This window comes from Pelodiscus sinensis, chromosome 26, assembly GCF_052426305.1.
Source record: "Pelodiscus sinensis isolate ZL-2025 chromosome 26, ASM5242630v1, whole genome shotgun sequence".
NCBI lineage: Eukaryota > Metazoa > Chordata > Testudines > Trionychidae > Pelodiscus > Pelodiscus sinensis.
In genome coordinates, this window is record NC_143077.1 from 11,280,920 (window position 1) to 11,300,592 (window position 19,673).

At 46.6% G+C, this 19,673-nt stretch overlaps 1 protein-coding gene across 1 annotated transcript in view; it reads right to left on the reverse strand.

Annotated features, from left to right (window-relative positions):
• The window catches only part of EPHA10 (EPH receptor A10), a 148,680-nt gene that overhangs the window by 106,709 nt on the left and 22,298 nt on the right, over positions 1–19,673 (reverse strand). Inside the window, exon 3 of the mRNA XM_075908666.2 lies at positions 18,735–19,404. Within this exon, the coding sequence (XP_075764781.2) occupies positions 18,735–19,404 (670 nt within the window). The remainder of the gene's footprint in view (positions 1–18,734; positions 19,405–19,673) is intronic.

Sequence of the window (19,673 nt, forward strand, 5' to 3'; positions counted from 1 at the left end):
AGGAACAAATTAGAAGCTCTTGAATGTCACTTCTGTCTGTGCACGCAATGGTCTTGGAATTGTCCTCTAAGAATGATGCAAGGAAATAATAATGTGAACACTGAATGGGACATGGTAAGCAAGGGGAAGTTAAAGTTTACCAGTTTATTAGAATTTCCTGCAGGACTGTATTAATCTAATTCAATGGGGGGGGGGGACCGTGGGAGGGAGACACCCAGGAAAGCGACACACTGGGTACAAATACCCCAGTACATGCTCAAAAGACAATGGGGTGAAACATTGGCTTCAGGGATCAGCAGGGACACTAGAACATTGTGCAGCCCTTCTCAGGGGCAACGTGCTCTTCGAAAGCCAACAGCAGGTTGAGGAGTTCACTCTTCTGTAGGGAGAAGAGTGTTCAAACGCAGTCCTGCTGTTGCAGAGTGTGATGGGGTGGACAAAGCCCAACATCCCTGCTGGAGGCCTGTCAGCACCCTGGCCAGCAACAGGAGCAGTAGAAAGGTCCTCCAAGCAGAACAGAGTGGCAGTCTCCACTGCAGCCAATCAGGGTACAGCAGGCTGATATAAAAGAAGCTGCAAGGCCAGGGCCGGTCAGCTCCTTCCTGGAGCTTGACCCAGGCAGACCTCAGGGCTGATTAGGGAACACCAGCACTCTAGACAGCTCTGAGCGGGAGACGGGCATCGTACCTGGTTGGAGCCAGGTCCTGCAGCTAAAAGCTAACCAAGACGCCAAAGAGAACTCTGCAGAACCCCGGTCAAGGAGAACTCAATGACAAGGCTCTAGAGAAGGGCTGGATGGAACAGCATTCCAGGGAAGTGGCCCAGGGATGTGACAGCAACTAATTACTTGAAACTCAGCAGGTAACTGCTACTTATAGGGTTCCTGGGCAGGGGACCCAGAGGCTTGGGCGAGCCTGGGTCCAACCTTCCCCTCCCAGGACCCCCTAAAAACCACACGCAGGGGGGTAGGTAAAAGAAGAGGCCTGATCTCTGGCCAGCTGGATGTTGTTTCGCCCGCAGACAGGTGAATAGAGATTGTAAGATTCCCCTCAGCCACCAAGAGGTGCCTGCATGAAGGGTGGACCCCATTACACAGCCGCTTTGCAGTGAGGTGCAATAGGGAATACAGACCCTCTCATGCTCTGCTCGACAACTGATTTTGCAGGGTTACAGCCCAGGAAAGGGGACTATAGACACAGTCATGACACAATCTGAGCAGAGTGTGACATTAAAGAAAACCCAGGCTGCCCCCCTCCTCCAGACATTGCATGGCCTCAATTATGAAGGCATCGTTCAGCAGGAACTAGGGTAGTTACCACTGCATAGCTTTCTTAGGCCTCTTTCACCCTTCTCACAAGATTTCTGGGAAGGCCTTATTCCATCCTCCATGGAAGGCCACCATTCCACGCCAAGCCAGCAGTAAGTGGTCTGGCATCACTGAACCATAAAGCATTGCAGCATACGGTCCAGGCGATTGGGAGAAGACGGGTGTCGCCCATGGCAACCTGGATGAAACAGGGGAAGCTATGCACCTCTGCTTGCTCATCCCCAAGACACATGGCTTGCTGACCGCGTGAGCTCCTGCCCTGCCACTATGCCCAGCCCCCCTTCCTACCGGCAGGCTCCAGTGGAAAGGGAAAGTTGCACTCCCCTGGCAAATGGGGAGTGCCAAACACATGGTGGCTGTGTGAGCCCCTGCCCTGGCATCACATCTGGGCCCCCCTCCAGGCACACCCCGTCATGACCATGGCACTTTGCAAATGCAGACACTGGCCTACCCATTGGTCCCACAGTTTGCAGCCACTGTACCGCGCATGCTTTCAAAACAAAAGCGTAAAAGCCCCAACCTGTTTCTTACCGTGCCTGCCACCAAACCAAGTCTGGCTGCTCTCTTAAGATCTGGGTGTTGTACATGCTGCCTTGTAGGCACTTAAAAACATAACTTTGGCCTGGTACATAACACATCCCTCTTGAGTTGGACAGACGTTCTTCCATGGTAAGAGATTCGCTTCTGTGTTCTATAATGCATAGTCTCTAAAGTCTGCCCTTCCCTTTTTTCATGACAGTGGGTGCAACAGTGAGTCTGTGGCCCACTCCCCCTGTCCCCTCAGCTGTTTGGCTAGCACAGATCTGAATGTGGAAAAAAACTAATTGGGATGACATGTTCAATGAGCAAATGCAATCCACCTCCATCGAGAGGGCACCGTTAAATGCATGGAGGAGAACGATGATGCAGGACACGTGAACGGAGCATGAGGAGAGCGTGCAGGGAATTCGAAGCCAAGACCCAGGAGGAGATCTTGAGGCTCACGTGGCAGCAAACAGAGCTGTTGATGCAACTGGTAGAAACACGGAAGAAGCATATGGAGCACAAGAACCCTTTCCATCTGATCTGCCTGCCCTATTCACCAAGTCCTATAGTCTCCCCTCTTGGGCACCCTAGAATCCGCGGGGAAGGGGGATTCAAGAGCAGTCTTCCACTCGACTCCCAGGGATGTGTCTCAGAACAGAAGGCTGTTGTGCCCTTACCTGTGATTGAGTTCCCACCCTGAACTCTTTTTCTATCTCTGCTCCCCGTGTTCCCTAAAGAAAAATGCATGGTTTTTCAACAACTGAATCTTTATTGCTTGTGTTACATGGGGCAGAGAATAGGGGTGACAGGCCAGCACATTTAATGCAGGGAGCACCTCATTAAGAGCAACATGAGATACTGCTGTCTGGTCATTCACAAAACCGGTTTTCAAAGCCTTTCTGATTTGCAATGCCCCTCAATGTGTTCTCCTTATTGCCCTGGTATTCAGCTGCTCATAATTAGTGGCTAGGTGCTCTGCCTTGACCACCTACCCCCAATCCCCAACCTCGGCAAATTTTTCCCCCTTACTTTCACAGATATTATGGTGTGCACAGCAGACTGCCACAACAATGGGAATGAGGTTTTCACTGAGGTCTAACCTAGTCAAATGATCAGGGCTCGACAAACTATAGAACCTACTCGCCCATGGCGAGTAGATTTCAGCCGTGCGCCCCGTTTACCGGCAGCGCGCGCAGCGCAATGCGGGTCTCGTGCATACGCAGTATGGGGCTGGCAAGAGGTTTTCACCGCCGTTTGTCAAGTCCTAAAAATGATGAAACTCTCCCTTTAAATGTCCAAAACCATATTCAACCACCATTCTGCACTTGCTTAGCCTGTAGTTGAACTGTTCCTTACTGTGGTCCAAACTGTCTGTGTATGGCTTCATGAGCCACAAAAGCCAGGGATAGGCTGGGTCTCCAAGGATCACTATTGGCATTGCAATTGCTCTGATGTTATTTTTCTGGTGTGGGAAGAAAGTTCCATCTTGTAGCTTTCTGAAGAGACCGGAGATCCGAAAGATGAGCACGTCATGCACCTTTCACGACCATCCCACGTTGACGTCAGTGAAACGGCCCTTGTGATCACCCAAGTGCCTGCAACACCATTGAGAAGAACTCCTAGTGGTTTGTGTGCGCCTTGGAAAAGTGGTGAGGTGCCACAATAGGGATGTGTGTTCAATCTATCACCCCTAACTGTGGTGGGAACCCCATTGCGGCAAAGCCCCCCACTATGTCCTCCAAATTTCCAGAGTTACTACCCTCCACAGCAGAAGGGTATTGATCGCCTTGAATACTTGGATCACAGCAGCCGCTGCTGTAGATGTCCCCACTCCAAACTAATTCCCAACGGACCCGTAGCTGTCTGGCATTGCAAGTTTCCACAGGGCTATTGCCACTCACTTCTCCACTGTCAGAGCCGGGCTCATTCTGGTATTGCTGCGTGTCAGGGTGGGGGAAAGCAATTTGCAAAGTTCCATGAAAGTAGCCTTACACATGCCACTGCGTCATCGTCCCAAAGCTGCGTCACTCTGCAGTCTCACCAGTCTGTGCTCGTCTCACGACACCAGAACCGGCGTTCCACTGTGGCAACGGGATTGACTGCTGCTGCTGTCTGTCGATTGCTCCACTCAAGGTTTCATACGTGTCTGTGGTCGCACCCGCCTGATAGTCTCTCTTGCTCCAGCGGCCCTTGGCTAAGCTCGGGGCATACTGCAACACAATGGGCAAGGTGTTTGCAATGCTTACCACAGCACTTCGCAGCTGAATGGGGTCCATGCTTGTGCTGCTATGGTTTCTGCATGGATCGCCAAGGAAAAAGGTGTAGAAAAACTGTTTCCTCTTGCTTTCAAGAAGGGGAGGAGAAAAGTGCACCATGGGAGGCTCACATCATGTACCCCAAACCACTCACTGCACTATTTGTTTCCCATCAGGCACTGGGAGCCCTACACAGAACTCAAAGAGGCAGCAGAAACTGTGGCATAGCTATCCGCAGTGCATAATCGTCCAAGTCGACAGTCGCCACCCTACTGGAGGTGTACTACAGCAAACTCTTGCACACAGTGGGGACCTGCACCTTGGACTTTACACAATCGGATGCTAAAAAAAACAACCTGATCTAATCTCATCATGTAGACAAGGCCTTAGACAAGTGTGGTTAGTTATGCTCCACCCCCATTCTGTTCATTATGCTCCACCCCCATTCTGAAAGGATTAGACCCAGTATATCCCTGATCACGCTTATCTTCCCACTGGTTGGTGATTGAGATTCAGCCACTCTACAGAAATCAAATATGGGTGGGACAGCGTTAATGGCCACTATCTAGTAGGGGGAACCACAAGACTCTCCTCCCCCCAAATAATGCAAACAAGTCTTAACAGAGAGGTGAAAAAAATCCATATTTAAGAGATTTTTGTTCCAGCCCAAGTTCCTGGCTAAGTAGATACTGGGGCCATTCTTTGCTGTAGCTTTATTAGCGAGTAAGCAACCTCTGCAATTACTCACACACTGAATTAATGTCTGTGAATTAATGTCTGCGTCAAGTCCGATGTGCTGCTCAAAAATCCAATCGGCAACTTGAGAAGAGAATTTGTTTCACACCGGTTACCCCACAACAGTTTAGATAATGAGCTACTGCGGCCAGGAAGTTGCCAATATGACTTGTGGGACAAGCATATCACTCAACACCAAAGCAGGCCCACACGCAGCGCTTAGTGCTACCATCACCCTGAACAATTAGGAGAGCGTTTATGTACATTTTCCTCCTCCGCATTAACTCCTATAAGCGCAGCACAGAGCTCGTGACCATCACACGTTTGACAGTGTGTCTCTAGAGCCTGCTCCATTGTAGTAAGCATGGCTGCAGTTAGCACAGTAATTCATTCAATACGTTAAACAAGCAAAGGGAAAATCAGAGGGCTCTCTCGCGAGATTAGGTGAGTGGCTCACTAGTTAAGCCCCCAGTCCCTAAAATCCTTTGCAAGTACCAGGGGCTCCAAGCCCAGGACATACAAGAGTGCATTTTAGAAAGGTATACATGATCCGTGCAAAGACCCTCGTCTTATTATATATTTTAGAAGCGTGCTGGTCTGAGAGTCCATTTGCTCAAGAACTCCTCCAAATGGTAAGAGCTAGGACCACACATTTGGGGTACGTCTAGACTATAGGCTTTTGTCGACAGAAGTTTTGTCGACAGATACTGTCGACAAAGCTTCTGTCGACAAAGAGTGTCTAGACTACATTCAGTTCTGTCGACAAAGCAAGCTGCTTTGTCGACATGGTAGTGTAGACGCAAAGGACAGTTTACATGCAATAACACCTTCTGTCAACAGAACTCTGTCGACAGAAGGCGTTATGCCTCGTAAAATGAGGTTTACCAGCGTCGACAAAACTGCTGAGTTCTGTCGACGTTATGTCGACAGAACTCAGCAGTAGTGTAGACGCAGGTATAGTTTTGTCAACAAAAGTCCACTTTTGTCGACAAAACTCTGTAGTCTAGACACACCCTTGGAGTGCAGCTTTCTCTTATCCTAACTTAAAACAAGGGCAGGGTTTGGTTATGCCAGGACAGTGGGATGTGCCTGGAATTCGAGTGTTTTTCATAAAATGGAAAGGGAGGGCTCTGGTAGGAGGGACAGTTATACTGTAGAATGACCACAGGGAGGCAGCAAAGAGTCAGAGATGGGAACCGGTACAGCTAAAACCCTACTGGGCCAGCAGGGGGTAGGGTAGAGAAAGGGACAGCTATCTACCGCATATTTCAAAAAGTTTGTTTATGTATCTGTTCGTCTGTGTCTCCCCCAGATGGAGGTCACCCCAGCTGTGCCAGCTGCAGTTGCCATGAACAAGCTCTTTCCCCCTGGCCCCAAGTTCCTGCGGTGCGAGAGGGCTGGGGTAGTTCTCTCTCCCCAGGGCAGCCAGCATACTGAACCATCTCATTCCCGCCCCACCCCAGAGCAATGATCTAAACAAAGAAAGACAAAACTTAGTTAAGGACCCGAGTAATGCCGGATAAACCTCCTAGAGAAAGTATAATACTAACTCGTCACCCCAGCAGGTTGGTGCCCTATCTTATTAAGTGTGCATGGCCATTTCTAACTGGCATCGTATTAGCGGGGTTCCCAAGCACTGGGCTAACCCCAGGCTCTATTCCCTTGTGGAAATCAGTTAGAAAGTCGGATTAAAATTTAGCAGGTTCGGGTACTCAGCACCGAACCTCAGCGTGCAGAGCGCAAAGACAGTCAATGTCCTGCTTCTTTGTTACATTAATATTAAAGTCATTTCTGTACAGCATGACGGTGTTTGCTCTTCCCAGCATTCACAGACACCCATCTATGTCCTAGCCATGCTTTCTAAGGGTAGGCTCGGCCTTAATGTCAAGACTCTGGGTATGTTTACACTTGCATCCTCTTTCGAGAGAGGGATGCAAATGAAGCCATTCAAAAATGCAAATGAAGCCTGGATTTAAATATCCTGCACTTCATTTGCATAATCACGTTATAGAGCTATTTCGAAATAGCTCTATTTTGAAATAACAGACGCTAAGATGTGGTTATTTGGAGAGAAAACCCTTCTCTCCAAATAACCCTTATTCCTCATACAATGAGGATTATCAGTTATTTTGAGAGAAGGGTTTTCTCTCGAAATAACCACATTTTAACAGTGTCTGTTATTTCGAAATAGCGCCATAACGCGATTATGGAAATAAAGCACAGGATATTTAAATCCCGGCTTCATTTGCAATTTTGAATGTCTTCATTTGCATCCGTCTCTCGAAAGTGGGTGCAAGTGTAGACATACCCTCTGACTAATTAACGTGACTTGAAGATTTGATTTTAGTTGAGTTCTCGTCAGCACTGCTTAAGGAAAAGACCTAGTGATCTGGCACTAGGAATGACTAAATCTAAAGAAGGAAGAGGACAGCTATAGAAGCAGCAAATGCAGAGTGTAAATGGGGGATTGGTCTGGCCACAGGCAGTCTCAGGTTTGCTTTCAGTGCACTACGGATAAGGAAGGGGAAGAGGATTAGTGATGGAGGCACTTGGAGAAAGAAGTATTGCTGCATTTAATAATATAGGTCACATCCTGGCATATTCTATTCTGTCTTTCCTTCCGCCCAAAACTTCCCTGACATTCACGTCTCACAGGTAGCTTCTTTGCACAGGTGGCTTGGGATGTAGACTGCCCCTTTTGTCATCTCACTGGCTCCTATTGCAGGTAGAAGATATGGCTGAATGTCAGTGATATGCAGGTTAACACTGAGGCAGATCAAGGGATTAGGAGCAGGTAGTACCACTGCCCTGCCTGTACCTGTTCCACACATAATACAGCTCTAGTGGTCAGACCAAACGCCCATCTAGCCCAGGATCCTGTCTTCCAATAGTGGCCAATGCCAGGGCCTCCAGAGGGAATTAAGAGAAAAGGTAACCATTAGGGATGTAATAGTAGAACCAATAAACCTAGGTTTATGGGTTACTGTTAATGGTTACACACAGGTTCCCGGTCCCGGGGAGCCGGCTGCCACCCTGCATTGCTGCCTCTGATACAGATCCAGAAGCACAGGGTGGCAGCCACTCCCTGGGAGCAGGCGGGAGCTGGTGCGCAGGTACTGCAGAGCCCACAGCGTGTAATGGTATAATTGCTGAGATTTTTCAGCTGTAACAAGGTGACTTAATTAACCACTTGTTAACATCCCTAGGACCCATCCAGTGATCCATCCCATCGCCCATTCCCAGCTTCTGGCAAACAGAGGCCAGGGACATTTCAGAGCATGATTTCTGCAGCAAGAGACTATTAGTCTCCCAAGCTGTCAAGCTGACCCTTTGCACCAGCACCTAAATTCACTCTTAACAGGATTTTTTAAAATCCTGACAAAGCAGTAAAAATTCCACATCCCTCCTAAAATTGGCTTCAGTGCCATTATCCCCACAAGGAAGGCGTCCTAAAGCCTGTGGAATTGCCTGCTAATTAGATCATAGCCCACTAGGGAAAAACAAAAAAAGATGCTGACTGGCAGGTGATGGAGGTAAAGCAAGAACTACATACAAAAAGGCTGTTTCTCCAGAGCCTGCTGCAAGCCCAGCAGAATACTAACGTGCAGCCAGCTCCCACCATGGCTGTCAAAACTGGGCAGAAATAAATGGAAAAGAAAACTCAGCTACAGCACAAATTTATGTTTCTATCAAAGAGAAAAGTGGCAGACAGCTATTTTTGGAAACTGGTCTCCATCATATTAATTCACCCTCTGGTTGAAGTTGTCTCATTTGCAAGAAATCTAGCTGGTAAATATTAACCTTGGGCTTTGTTGAAATTCTCCTTGCAGATATTAAGAGAAGGATGTAGAAGACAAATCAGAAAGAGACAATTTTACAACAAACGTCAGGCACAGTCTCTACATTAGAGCTTCAGATACATGAAAGATATGAGATACACTGGAAAGTTAATTACACATAGGGGCCAAAGCACGAGACTCATGATATTTGGGGTAAAAGGACATAGCTACTGCGGAGCCTGTGAGGGAAAAGGTAGCAGTGGACAGTGTAATAAACCCTTTAATTTACTCACTATACCATCACCAGAGCTAGATTTCAAAAGCAAGATAAGCAGAGAGCAGCATCCAGATGCAGAGATACCTTAAAGTAGAAGAATATCTTCAATGTATTTGTGGTGACAAAACCTCATCTTATTTGAGAAGGTAGCGCGCCCCTAACCCCTCCCCCCCCCCCCCACACACAAACTGGAACGCCCTAATCCCCATGCGTGCTGGATATCAGAGGGTCTTATCAACACAGGAAAAACCAATGACAATAGCAGCAAAATTCAAGTTTTTAATATTGGTAGTTTTGTAGTGTGAGGCAGTTGGTCTCACATTTCTATTTTGAGTTAAAGATGATTAGTACTTCGTAAATAAAAAATTGTCAAGCCAATCATGGTAAACCAAGCCAGACCTGTGTGCCTGAAGATGTGACAGTACTGTGGCTGGGGGCAATGTTAAAGTATTTTGATTAACAGAGTGCTGGATAACAAAGGTTTCACTGTGTGTGTGTGTGTATATGTATGTATGTGTATCTATATCTATCTATACACACACACACACACACACACACTTTTTTTCTGCCAGGTGACAGAATGATGTATGTCATCACGCTCTCACACTCTCTGGCCATGAAAGCGAAAGTGGCCAGCGAGAGAGGGGCAGGCGAGCATAGGGTGCAGCAAGGTACAAAGTTTGCCACATGCCTTGGGATCCCTTAGGATGAAAGGAGCTGTACAGAAAGATAAACAGCAAAACTATCTGGATTTATTGCAGTGATCAGTGCATATGCTATACATCCTATTAGTTTCTTTTTAATCTCTGCTGATTACTGTGCTAAGACATGAATGCTGCCTCAGGACGATGACTTCAGTACAGGTTGAACCTCTCTAGTCCAGAAACATTCATGGTCCAGCATGATTTTAGTGAGCCGGATGTCCACTTACCATGGGCGTGGCCAAGTTTTCCACAGTCCCATAAAGTTTCTTTACAACCACCAGTCCTGGGGCTCAATGTTCTGTGCTGATATTTCATTCTGATTTACCCCTCAATGTCTTCTAAAAGCCCAGTAAGCAGTAAAGTGTTGGAAATGCTGCTAAACAGGATTGACCTCCCGTAGTCTGGCAAATTCTCTGGTTTGGCATCGGTCAGCTCCCAAGGGTGCTGAACTAGAGAGGTTCAACCCGCAGATAAGTATAATCTAATTAGAACAAAGCCTTACAAATTCAAGAAGAGGCAGAAATCAGTCTTCCCCACTGAGAAAAGCATGTCTTAAAAGAACTTCCTTCTCTACCACATCAAGTTAAGCTCTGCACCCTCCCCACCCAAAGCCCATGCCTTTGCCCCATTCATTTTATCCAACTCTCATTTATCCCTTCTGTGTTGCCAGAGACGCCAGCTTTAATGCCCAGTTTTACAGCACCCAATTAAAAAGGTACAGATCAGCAAGCTAGGAAATAAAACTGACCAGAAGGCTTGATACCCTTCTACAGACCCCAACCCTCGTTTGGTGTTAACATGACACTGATTTGAATGTAGCACAACATGCTTGCAAACTGGGTCATTGTGGCTTAGGTTTAAAGATCACCTAACAGAACCACAAAGGATGTTACTGTCCGTGGGGGGCGGCCTGTTTGTATATTTCTCATTCCCTACCCCCATTTATTTTTTCTTCTGATGTAGAGTTAATCAAACATGCCTGTCCATGAGCTCTGTGCACCAAGCAGTTATGAATCTAAAACAATCTAATCTGCCTTTCGTTTGTGTGGTGATTTGGAGCACGGGGCAGATTTTTCAAATGAAATTTTGATTTATTGGGAAAGGTACCTGGGTCTGGAGTTAACTCATGAGTCTTCAAGGGCTCGTTTTTAAAGGCCAATCCAGAGCAGAGCCAGTGCCACTGTTAGTGAAGACTCAGCCATGGCACTTTCATCTGTGAAGGGCAACACACACTTTCAGGCACAGCCAGCTTTGGCTGCAGTGTCATTTCCTCATTGCTACAACTGCCTCACTCTACACTCTTCCCGCAGGGCGCAATGTAGGTGCACGTGCTGTTCATGACAGCATCAGAGTCAGGGCAGGCAAGAGCCATTTGGAAAAGGAAGCAATTAGAAGAAACTTTAGGGCCTGGTTTAGGTAGGGGGAGAGGAGCAAAGGCGGGGGGGAGGGGGAGGGAGCAGGTCCTGACTGACAGACTGCCGCTGCTGGGAAGCTGGCTTTAAGGCTGCTACAGAGATGTTAACTCTGGCAGTGCTGCTCCAATACTTTCATTGCTCTGTCTAAGCCCCAGTTGCCTCCACATGTTTCAGAAGACATGGGCCAGATCCAGGCTGGCATCAGCAGGTACAATGCGAGGTCACTCGGGCTGCCAGTGCTCACAGCAGGCTGGATGGGGCTGGCACGCCATGGCTTTTTATCACCGTATAGCTCCATTCACAGTGATCAGCAGCTGTCCTGGGAAGTGCAGCGAGGAAGTAACAAGGAGCTGACGGACTCCTGCTGCCCTCTCCATTAGGCAGCAGCCATGGTTAGCATCCCAGGCAGCAAGCTCCAGGTGATGCTGAAAGGCTGGCAGGTAGAGGCTAGCTCCTAGCCCCACCCCTTCCACCGAGACCCCGTCCCTTGTGGGAGACAGGACCCCCCTCCACACACACACACACACACACACACACACACACACGCTCAGCAAGTCTGTCAGCTGCCCAGGGCCAGCAAAGCACACAGAACTACGCCCTCAGCAGTCACAGTGTGGGTACGTTTATAGCCTCTTGCCTGAACGGCTCTCCCAGCGTGGCATCTTCTCACTACAGCCCCTAGAAGCAGGTCACAAGCTCAGCTGGGCAGTCTGCATGATAGTGCAGTAGCCCTGTGAGCACAATTCTCCCTCTCCTGCTTGGAACACACGCTGCTCCCCCCAGCCCCAGGGAGCTCACTGTAGACACAATGCCAGGTGACTGGTACTCCCAGACATGCTCTTTGTTTCCAGCAAATCCCAATCACTAGATACAGTCAGAAGGTGTCAAACAAGGTCTCAAAAGAAACAGGGAGTGGCCAAGGAGCTCCTAAATGCCAGGCACTCCATGACAAAAGAAAGTCTGTCCCTGGGCTTATCCCAGTTTTAATTGGGAAATGTCCCGGATGGATAGGAGGAGTGCTGGCCAGCACTCGGTGACTAAGGGGTTAAACACAAATAGCGAGCAAGGGTGTTGGCAGGGGACCAGAAGAACCAATGGGCTCCAGTGCTGAAATCTGAATTGGATGTAGATACCTGGTCTGCTCTTCCTTTGTGTGTCTTCTAAGTTAAGGGCTGGAGGGAGCAGATGCAGTTATCAGAATGACCATGACTATAGAAAAATATTGGACATGCAGTGAAGTGGGCCTTGAGGTACAGAGCAGCATGGATCATGCGTAGAGGGAAAAGGTGTATTTCAGTCACCATCAGGGTAGTTTGGTTAAACTTCTCTGTGTGACTCTATGCCTCCCCTCCACACGTACCCAGAGATGTTCTCTGTGTTTTAATTTGTTTTACTCCGTTGCTCTGTTACACTGAGCATCCAAGTATGCTCTCTCAAGTAGAGCTTTCGGTTTTGCCAATAAAAATCACCTTTTTTAAGGCAAAGATTTGATTCTTGTGTCCTGGAAAGAAGCAGGAGGTTGGTCTCTGTGTGTGCATGCATGCCTAAGGCTAAGAGGTCAGCTACCAGAGACTGCAGTTTGCTTTCTCTTTGTTTTTCAAGTTCTCTTGTGGCAAAGGAGCTTGGGGGTACCTCTCTGGAAGAAGTCCAAGTGGATTCTTCCTGGATTCAAGAAGAGAGGGGTTTTGATTCGTTTCACTTGCTGGTGGCAGCTACCCTCCCCCAAAAGTCAGTGAATCTGTGACTCTGGGGAGCTTTGGTAAGCAGCACCTACAGAGGCAAGGTATTTAAGGTCTCTTGCGGTCCCCCACCTTCTGCACTCGGAGTGCCAGAGTGGGGAACAGCCCTGACACAGGTACTTCTGGCTGCCAGCAAAGAACGAACCAGAGAAGCCCATTAGGATTAAGATTCTATACATGTCACCTCACAGAGCGAGGGCCTGGCTCACAGACATGGCACCAACTCAGACAACAACACCCTCAGACAAACGGCGCCTCAGAGCAATTCATCACAAATCAGCCACGTCACACATTTCCATGGCCCCGGAGGGAAAAGCGGGGAGGTGGGATGTTCAACAGACAGAAGAGGGCTAGTCCAGCAGATTCACATAATGCCCTCTCCTTGGGAGAAGACGAAAAACTGGCAAACACTCTAGCAGACCAGCTCAGTGCGTGAGAGACTGCATGGCACACTCTTCCCCCCAGGCCGCCGTCTTTACCCACAGCCCTCACATCAGCACTGCAGCTTGCAACCACCACGATATCCTGGGAAAGGACTTCTGGTATAGGTCCAAAAGCAACTCCTGCTTTCCCAAGGCAGAGCGGCTGTGCCCCAGGAGCATGCCTGCTTGGGCTGACCTGCCATCAGATGGGCTGGAATTGCTTCTCTCTCATTAACAGGCAAAACCACAGGGCTACGTCTACACTGGCATGATTTTCCGGAAATGCTTTTAACAGAAAAGTTTTCCGTTAAAAGCATTTTCGGAAAAGCGCGTCTAGATTGGCAGGATGCTTTTCCGGAAAAGCACGTTTTGCGGAAAAGCATCTGTGGCCAATCTAGACGCACTTTTCCGCAAAAAAGCCCCAATCGCCATTTTCGTGATCAGGGCTTTTTTGCGGAAAACAGAACTATGCTGTCTACACTGGCCCTTTCAGGCAAAAGTCTTTCGGAAAAAGACTTTTGCCCGAATGGGAGCAGCATAGTTTTTCCGGACAAGCACTGATGATTTTACATTAGATCGTCAGTGCTTTTCCAGAAATTCAAGCGGCCAGTGTAGACAGCTGGCAAGTTTTTCCGCAAAATCAGATGATTTTCCGGAAAAACTTACCAGTGTAGACACAGCCCAGCTGTTAGAGACAGCGAGCGCGAGAACCTGGCAGGAGGCCCTGGAAAACTTGAAACTAGAGTAGGGCCCTTCTCAGAACAGAACTTCGGAGCAGAGCAATACAGTCCGATTTGCTGCACAGCCAGTCGATTTTAACATCTCCCAAAAGCTACTGATGTTTCTTTGCCTTCAAGTGAAGCTAAAAAAATGTTTGTCCTTGCCAAAGAATTCCTGCTGCCTTGGATACTTTTATCGTAAATCTTTCAGTGTTATTCACTTAGCACTATGCTAATGCAAGACTTAAAGAAATCTCCACTTTTAAAATTATTTTCTGATATTTGACCAGACATCAGACACAGCTCCGCAGAGAGTGACTAATGACCTGCTTTCTGTGAACGGGGGGGAAAAAAAGCCTAATTATGTCCATTAAATTACTTCAAATATTTTTCCTAAGAGAATATGAATTATTTAAACTCAACACGGAGAAACCTGAAACATTAGCAAAAGCCTTCTGGGACTTGCTATGTAAATTCCCCACTCCAAACAGATGGGAAGAGCATGGCAAGTTGCCACACAAGCACTGAAGCAATGAACAATACCAAGATTTCAATTCAATAGTTTTATTATGGTCTTCTTAAAGAAGGCATTAAGTGAATAACTACTACCAAGAGCACCATTAAAGGCTTTCCTGCCTTCCGGAGGAGGAGGGAGCAGAGTTAGACGGCTGGCACACTGCTTCCTGGAAAGGAAATTTAAGGTTTGCATGGCGCCAAGTATTCATTTGACAACTTAACTGTTATCCTTAGGGAGAGCTCGTTCTAACGCATGGGTACATTTCTACTACAGCTTAGCACTTCGGGACATATTTACGTCCTCTCTCTCTCTCCTCCTCTCCTTCCTCTTGCCTCTTCCCTGAGTGCGATTTCTGAAGCCCTGTGTAGCCTTCCAGAAACAGAGCGAAACATGTGAGTAATAGCTACAGAGCCACTGCAGACTTAAAGAGAACGTCAGTTTTAGAAGCACAGAATCACAAGATCAGAACAGACCACAAGGGTCATCTAGTCCAGTGTTGCTCAACTTTTTTTTTTTTTTATAAAGTACCCCTTTTTACCAAAAAAACCCAACAAATGTATAAGTACCCCCAGTATCTACAGTTTTCAGACACACACAATTTTTTTTCTACCATTGCAACACATTTGTTTAAACAATCGTAGCCAGCCGGGTGATGACATTTTTGGATGTAAAAAAATACAAAAATAATAAAACTCTGTAAAACTTAAAACAAAAATTCAGTTTTCTCCAAATTTCAGTTGTGTTGACGTACCCCCCCCCCCCCGACTTCTCTCGAGTACCCCAAGGGTACTCATACCACTGGTTGAGAAACACTGATCTAGTGTTTGCAACATGCAGGATTTGTTGCAGCTAATCCAACAAAGACAGATGGCTATCCAGCCTCCTTTTGAAATTCTCCAGTAAAGAAGTTTTCCACCACCTCCCTAAGACTACGTCTAGACTTCAAGCTTCTTTTAGAAGAAGCTTTTCCGGAAGAGATCTTCCGGAAAAGCTTATTTCAAAAAAAGAGCGTCCACACAGCAAAAGCGCAACAACAAAGCGATGTGCTTTTTCGAAAGATAGTGTCCAATCAATGCGGACGCTCTCTCACATTTAAGTTGTGATTAGTCTGGACGGATTGGCCACCTAGGCACCTGTGTTATTTCCTGGAGGCCTCTTCTTTCGAAAGAGCTCCCTCTTCTGCATCCACACATGCCTTTTTCTGAAAAAGTTCTCTCGGAAAAAGGCTTCTTCCTCAAACAATGAAGTGTACCGCTGTCAGTAAAACCTCTCCGTTCTTTCGACTTTCTGTTGAAAGAACTCAATAGCAGTGTGAACACAAGTATTGTTTTTCTGGAAAAACAGCGGGTTTTCTAAAAAAACACTACAGTGTAGATGCACCCTCGGGGTGTCTTCCATTGGTCTTCTGTTCTTACACTTAAGAAGATTTTCCTGAGATTTAATCTAAATCTGCCATGCTGGAGTTTGAACCCGTTGGCTCTTGCCCTGCCCTCTGTGGCAACAGAGAACAACTTTTCTCCATCCTTTTTATAGCAGCCTTTCAAGCACCTAAAGACAGCAATCGTATCCCCTCCCTTAATCTCTTTTCCAAACTAACTATAGCCAGTTCCTTCAGCCTTTGCTTATGAGGCTTGCTTGTTCCATTATAGGTGAGCTATGGGACCAACCAAACTCAAAGATCCTGACCAACCAAAGTCAAACCTCCTGAGCTCTCTTCCAGCCCTATGATTCTATGACTTAAAGCCAGCCAATCTGGCTAGATAGAAGCAGAGAGAGGCTCCATGGTGAAGAAAACAAACATACGCTGCAAAAGGACCCAAGAGACTCCCAGGGAAGACTGACCCCAGGCCAAACAATGGTCTGGAATGGGGACAAAACTAAGGCAGCCAAAAGCATGGAGAGTTTATTATTTTCGGGTAGATCGGTGTAGTTCTTGTATAATTAAGCAAAGCAGAATCATGTTAAAGTCCTATGCAAAGTCTGTATGTGCATTGTGTTTCAGCCATCTCAGGCACTTGAAATGTTAACCTGTGGACCCAGCATACTCATACAGATGGGAGTTCTGGTACAGAGTGTGTTTAACCTATGGGAGGATATGGGTGCGAAGAGTCAGCATTGATGACAAGGGCTGGACTGTTGGATATGGAGGACTCAGCTCTCAAGAGGGACTGCTTGACTGAGGCTCTGCATGCTGGGACCTCACACTAAGGGCAGTACCTGGACTCGTTAGGCCTCAAGCACTCAGGATCCAGTAGTAGGTTCCCCTCCCAGCAATCTGGGGAGTGCCCAAGAAGGGACATGTGTGCTACACCCCATTTTCCTATTATAACAATGTCATAATATTAATATGACATAACTAAGATGTATTTTATGCAAGAGGGTCACGTAAGGTATCATTGGAAAGGTTGTGATTTGCTGAATGTGATTACCCTGTTTGTATGCATGTATCATTTCTGCATCTGAAGTGAGGAATATTGACTATGTAACAATTACAACTGTGTTTTTAACTGAGGAACACCCACCAGACAGCAGGCAATCAGCCAGGATGGTCTCTGAGGAAGGACAATGGGACTTTGAAGATGCTAACCTCCCACCTTCTTGAGAAGCTGCTTTGACACTGCAGGTAATCACGTCACCTGGTACCGAACACCATCTTGAACTGCTGGTATTTTTCCATCAGGAGGGGATGAAGATCAAACTGGGAAACAAAGATTCCCACCACATGCAAATCCCATTTAAGACTGGGGATAAGATAATGCGGAGTGAGTTAATCTTCGTTCTTCTCTACTGCCAAGAAAGGAGATTGCTGAAAAAACAAAGGAACTGAGCAGGGAGGATGTGGGGGAGGAGGCTGAGCCCTGGAGTGAAAAATCTAGCCTGTGAAAGAAATACCTGGAGATTTAAGCCACAAGCATGCAGTTTACATTCAAGAAACTCTGTAACCTTCATAAAACAACATTTAGGATCAGAATTTGCTTTTATTAGCTAGTTAATTTAGCATATAAAGTTTGTTTTATTTGCTTGGTAATCTACTTTGTTCCGTTTGTGATCCCTTATAATCAATCACTTAAAATCTACTTTTTGCAGATAATAAACTTGATTTGTTTATTCTACAACCATTTTGTTTTATAATTCATAACTGGGGAAGGAGCTGTGCATATCTTCCTCCACAATGAGGGAGGGAGCAAATGTCATGAGCTTATGCCGTACAGATCTCTATATAGCACAAGACAATGTAATTCTGGCTTTACACTCCAGAAGTTGTATACACTTGAGTCTTGGGCAATCCCTGAGCTGAGTCTCCAACATCCCCCAATCCCTCAGAGCTGGATGCAGGGTCTGTGTGATTCTACAGCTGGGTGCATGCTGAAGGCAGCCTGAAGACCCGGCATAGTAAGGACAGGATGAGGGAACCCAGACGGGTTCAATGGGAGGGTTCAGGGGGACCACAGTATATTGAATGGCTTCCTGGAGGGGGATGTAACCCCACAATACTTGACTAGATCTATGACAAAAGGGTAACAAGAACTTCCTAGCTTTTGCAAAGATAACGCTTCTCTCAAAGCATTCTGCTCTTGAAATTGTTTGAAGAGATGGATCTTAGCTACCCTGACATTTCTAACTTGATTTACAGAAGCATTTGCTATAATGCCAGCTGATATTAGGTACTGACCAAGTACTAAGGAAAAGACATTAAGAAAATAATCCTCTTTCATTCCAAAAGCATTCCCAAACACTTATTCCAAGGACTACACCAGCCCCCAGGCTCATTCAGCCCCTTGGTAATGATGAGTTTCTCTCTCACCTTCATTTTACAAGAGAAAGACTGAAGTGAATTTCAGCATCAGACTCATTAAAGTGACAATAGTTAAGTAGGGGTTATATCCATTTTTACAGCTGTCATTAAGTGTAACCTTGCAAGTTATAAAGTCACTGAATTATTGAGTGTAAAGCATGACAATGGGGATATTAATGTTCTAGAGTCATTTTATGGTATGTACAAAGTTATGCAAAATACCTGAAACTATTCTGAGCCTTTGGCATGTCTATTTAGTCAAAGATGCTGCTGAATCAATCAATACAGTGCAATAACCACCACCACAAAAAACATATAACCTCTTCACCAGTCCCTATATTAAGCTCTGCTTATTGGATTAATAAATTGTAACAAGCTAAATAAAAAATAACCACAACACAAGATTGACAAAATGAAATTAAATTTGTTTACAATGTGCACTGATACCAGGGTGATGGGCACAGTAACAATTAGATGGACTAATTGGGGCCTGAAGTAGAAAGAGCACAAATGGCCATTTTTACCTTCACAGACACCATCTTTCTCTTGAAAGCCAGCACTACATGTACATTTCCCAATGGGGACCAGCCACTCCCCCTCCGCACTGCAATGCATCCTGGGAGGATTATCCAGGTCTACTTCGGAATGATTGACACAGGTGCCCTTAACTTCCACCAGGGTTGCAAATGCTGCTTCTGCCACAGTGTCCGGAAACACCGCCAAGTTCTGCACCGTGGAGAGGCACTTTTTGTAATAAACCCGCACGGAAACCAAAGCCACACAAGCACCCACATCCTGAAAGCCCAGGTGGAAGCCTCTCTTGCTCAGGTGCCCAATCTCCCTCAGCTCCGTGTTCAGCTTCATTTTGCGCTCGCCCAAGTCCCCCTGCGTGAAGCTCTCATCGGCAGCAATGGTGTCGATTTTTGTATGCTTGTTCTCATGGATGCTGCGGCCCAGATCAGAATCCGACTCAATGTAATAGAGGTTGAAGGTCTCCTTGCATGTGCCCACCACCCCAGGGATGCTGTTACAGTCCCTCAGGGTGAATTTCAGCTCAATGAAGATTCTTTGGCCACTGCGCCTGGCAATCCAGCCTGTCTGCAGCCAGTTGTTTTGATTCGACTCCATGACGTTGCACACCTGGTAGGTACGAATTGGCTTGTAGTTTTCATCCACTCCACTAATTTCTTCCCACTACAAAGAGAACACACATGTCTGGTAACTGCTATTTAGTGAGAACCAGTCTTCCAAGTAAAACCCCTTTCATTATGAATAGAGCCACTAACCCTCCCTAACGCGTGTATCATTCTAGAAAGGCATTAAAAAAAACCCAAAGCCCACAGAATACATAAATCCCAGCATCAACACTCCATAGTGCTTTCCAGCATCTCAATATGTAGGAGGAAGAAATGCAGCCAGTAACAGAAGATGGGCACGGGATTTAATGTTTAAAACAAGACCTA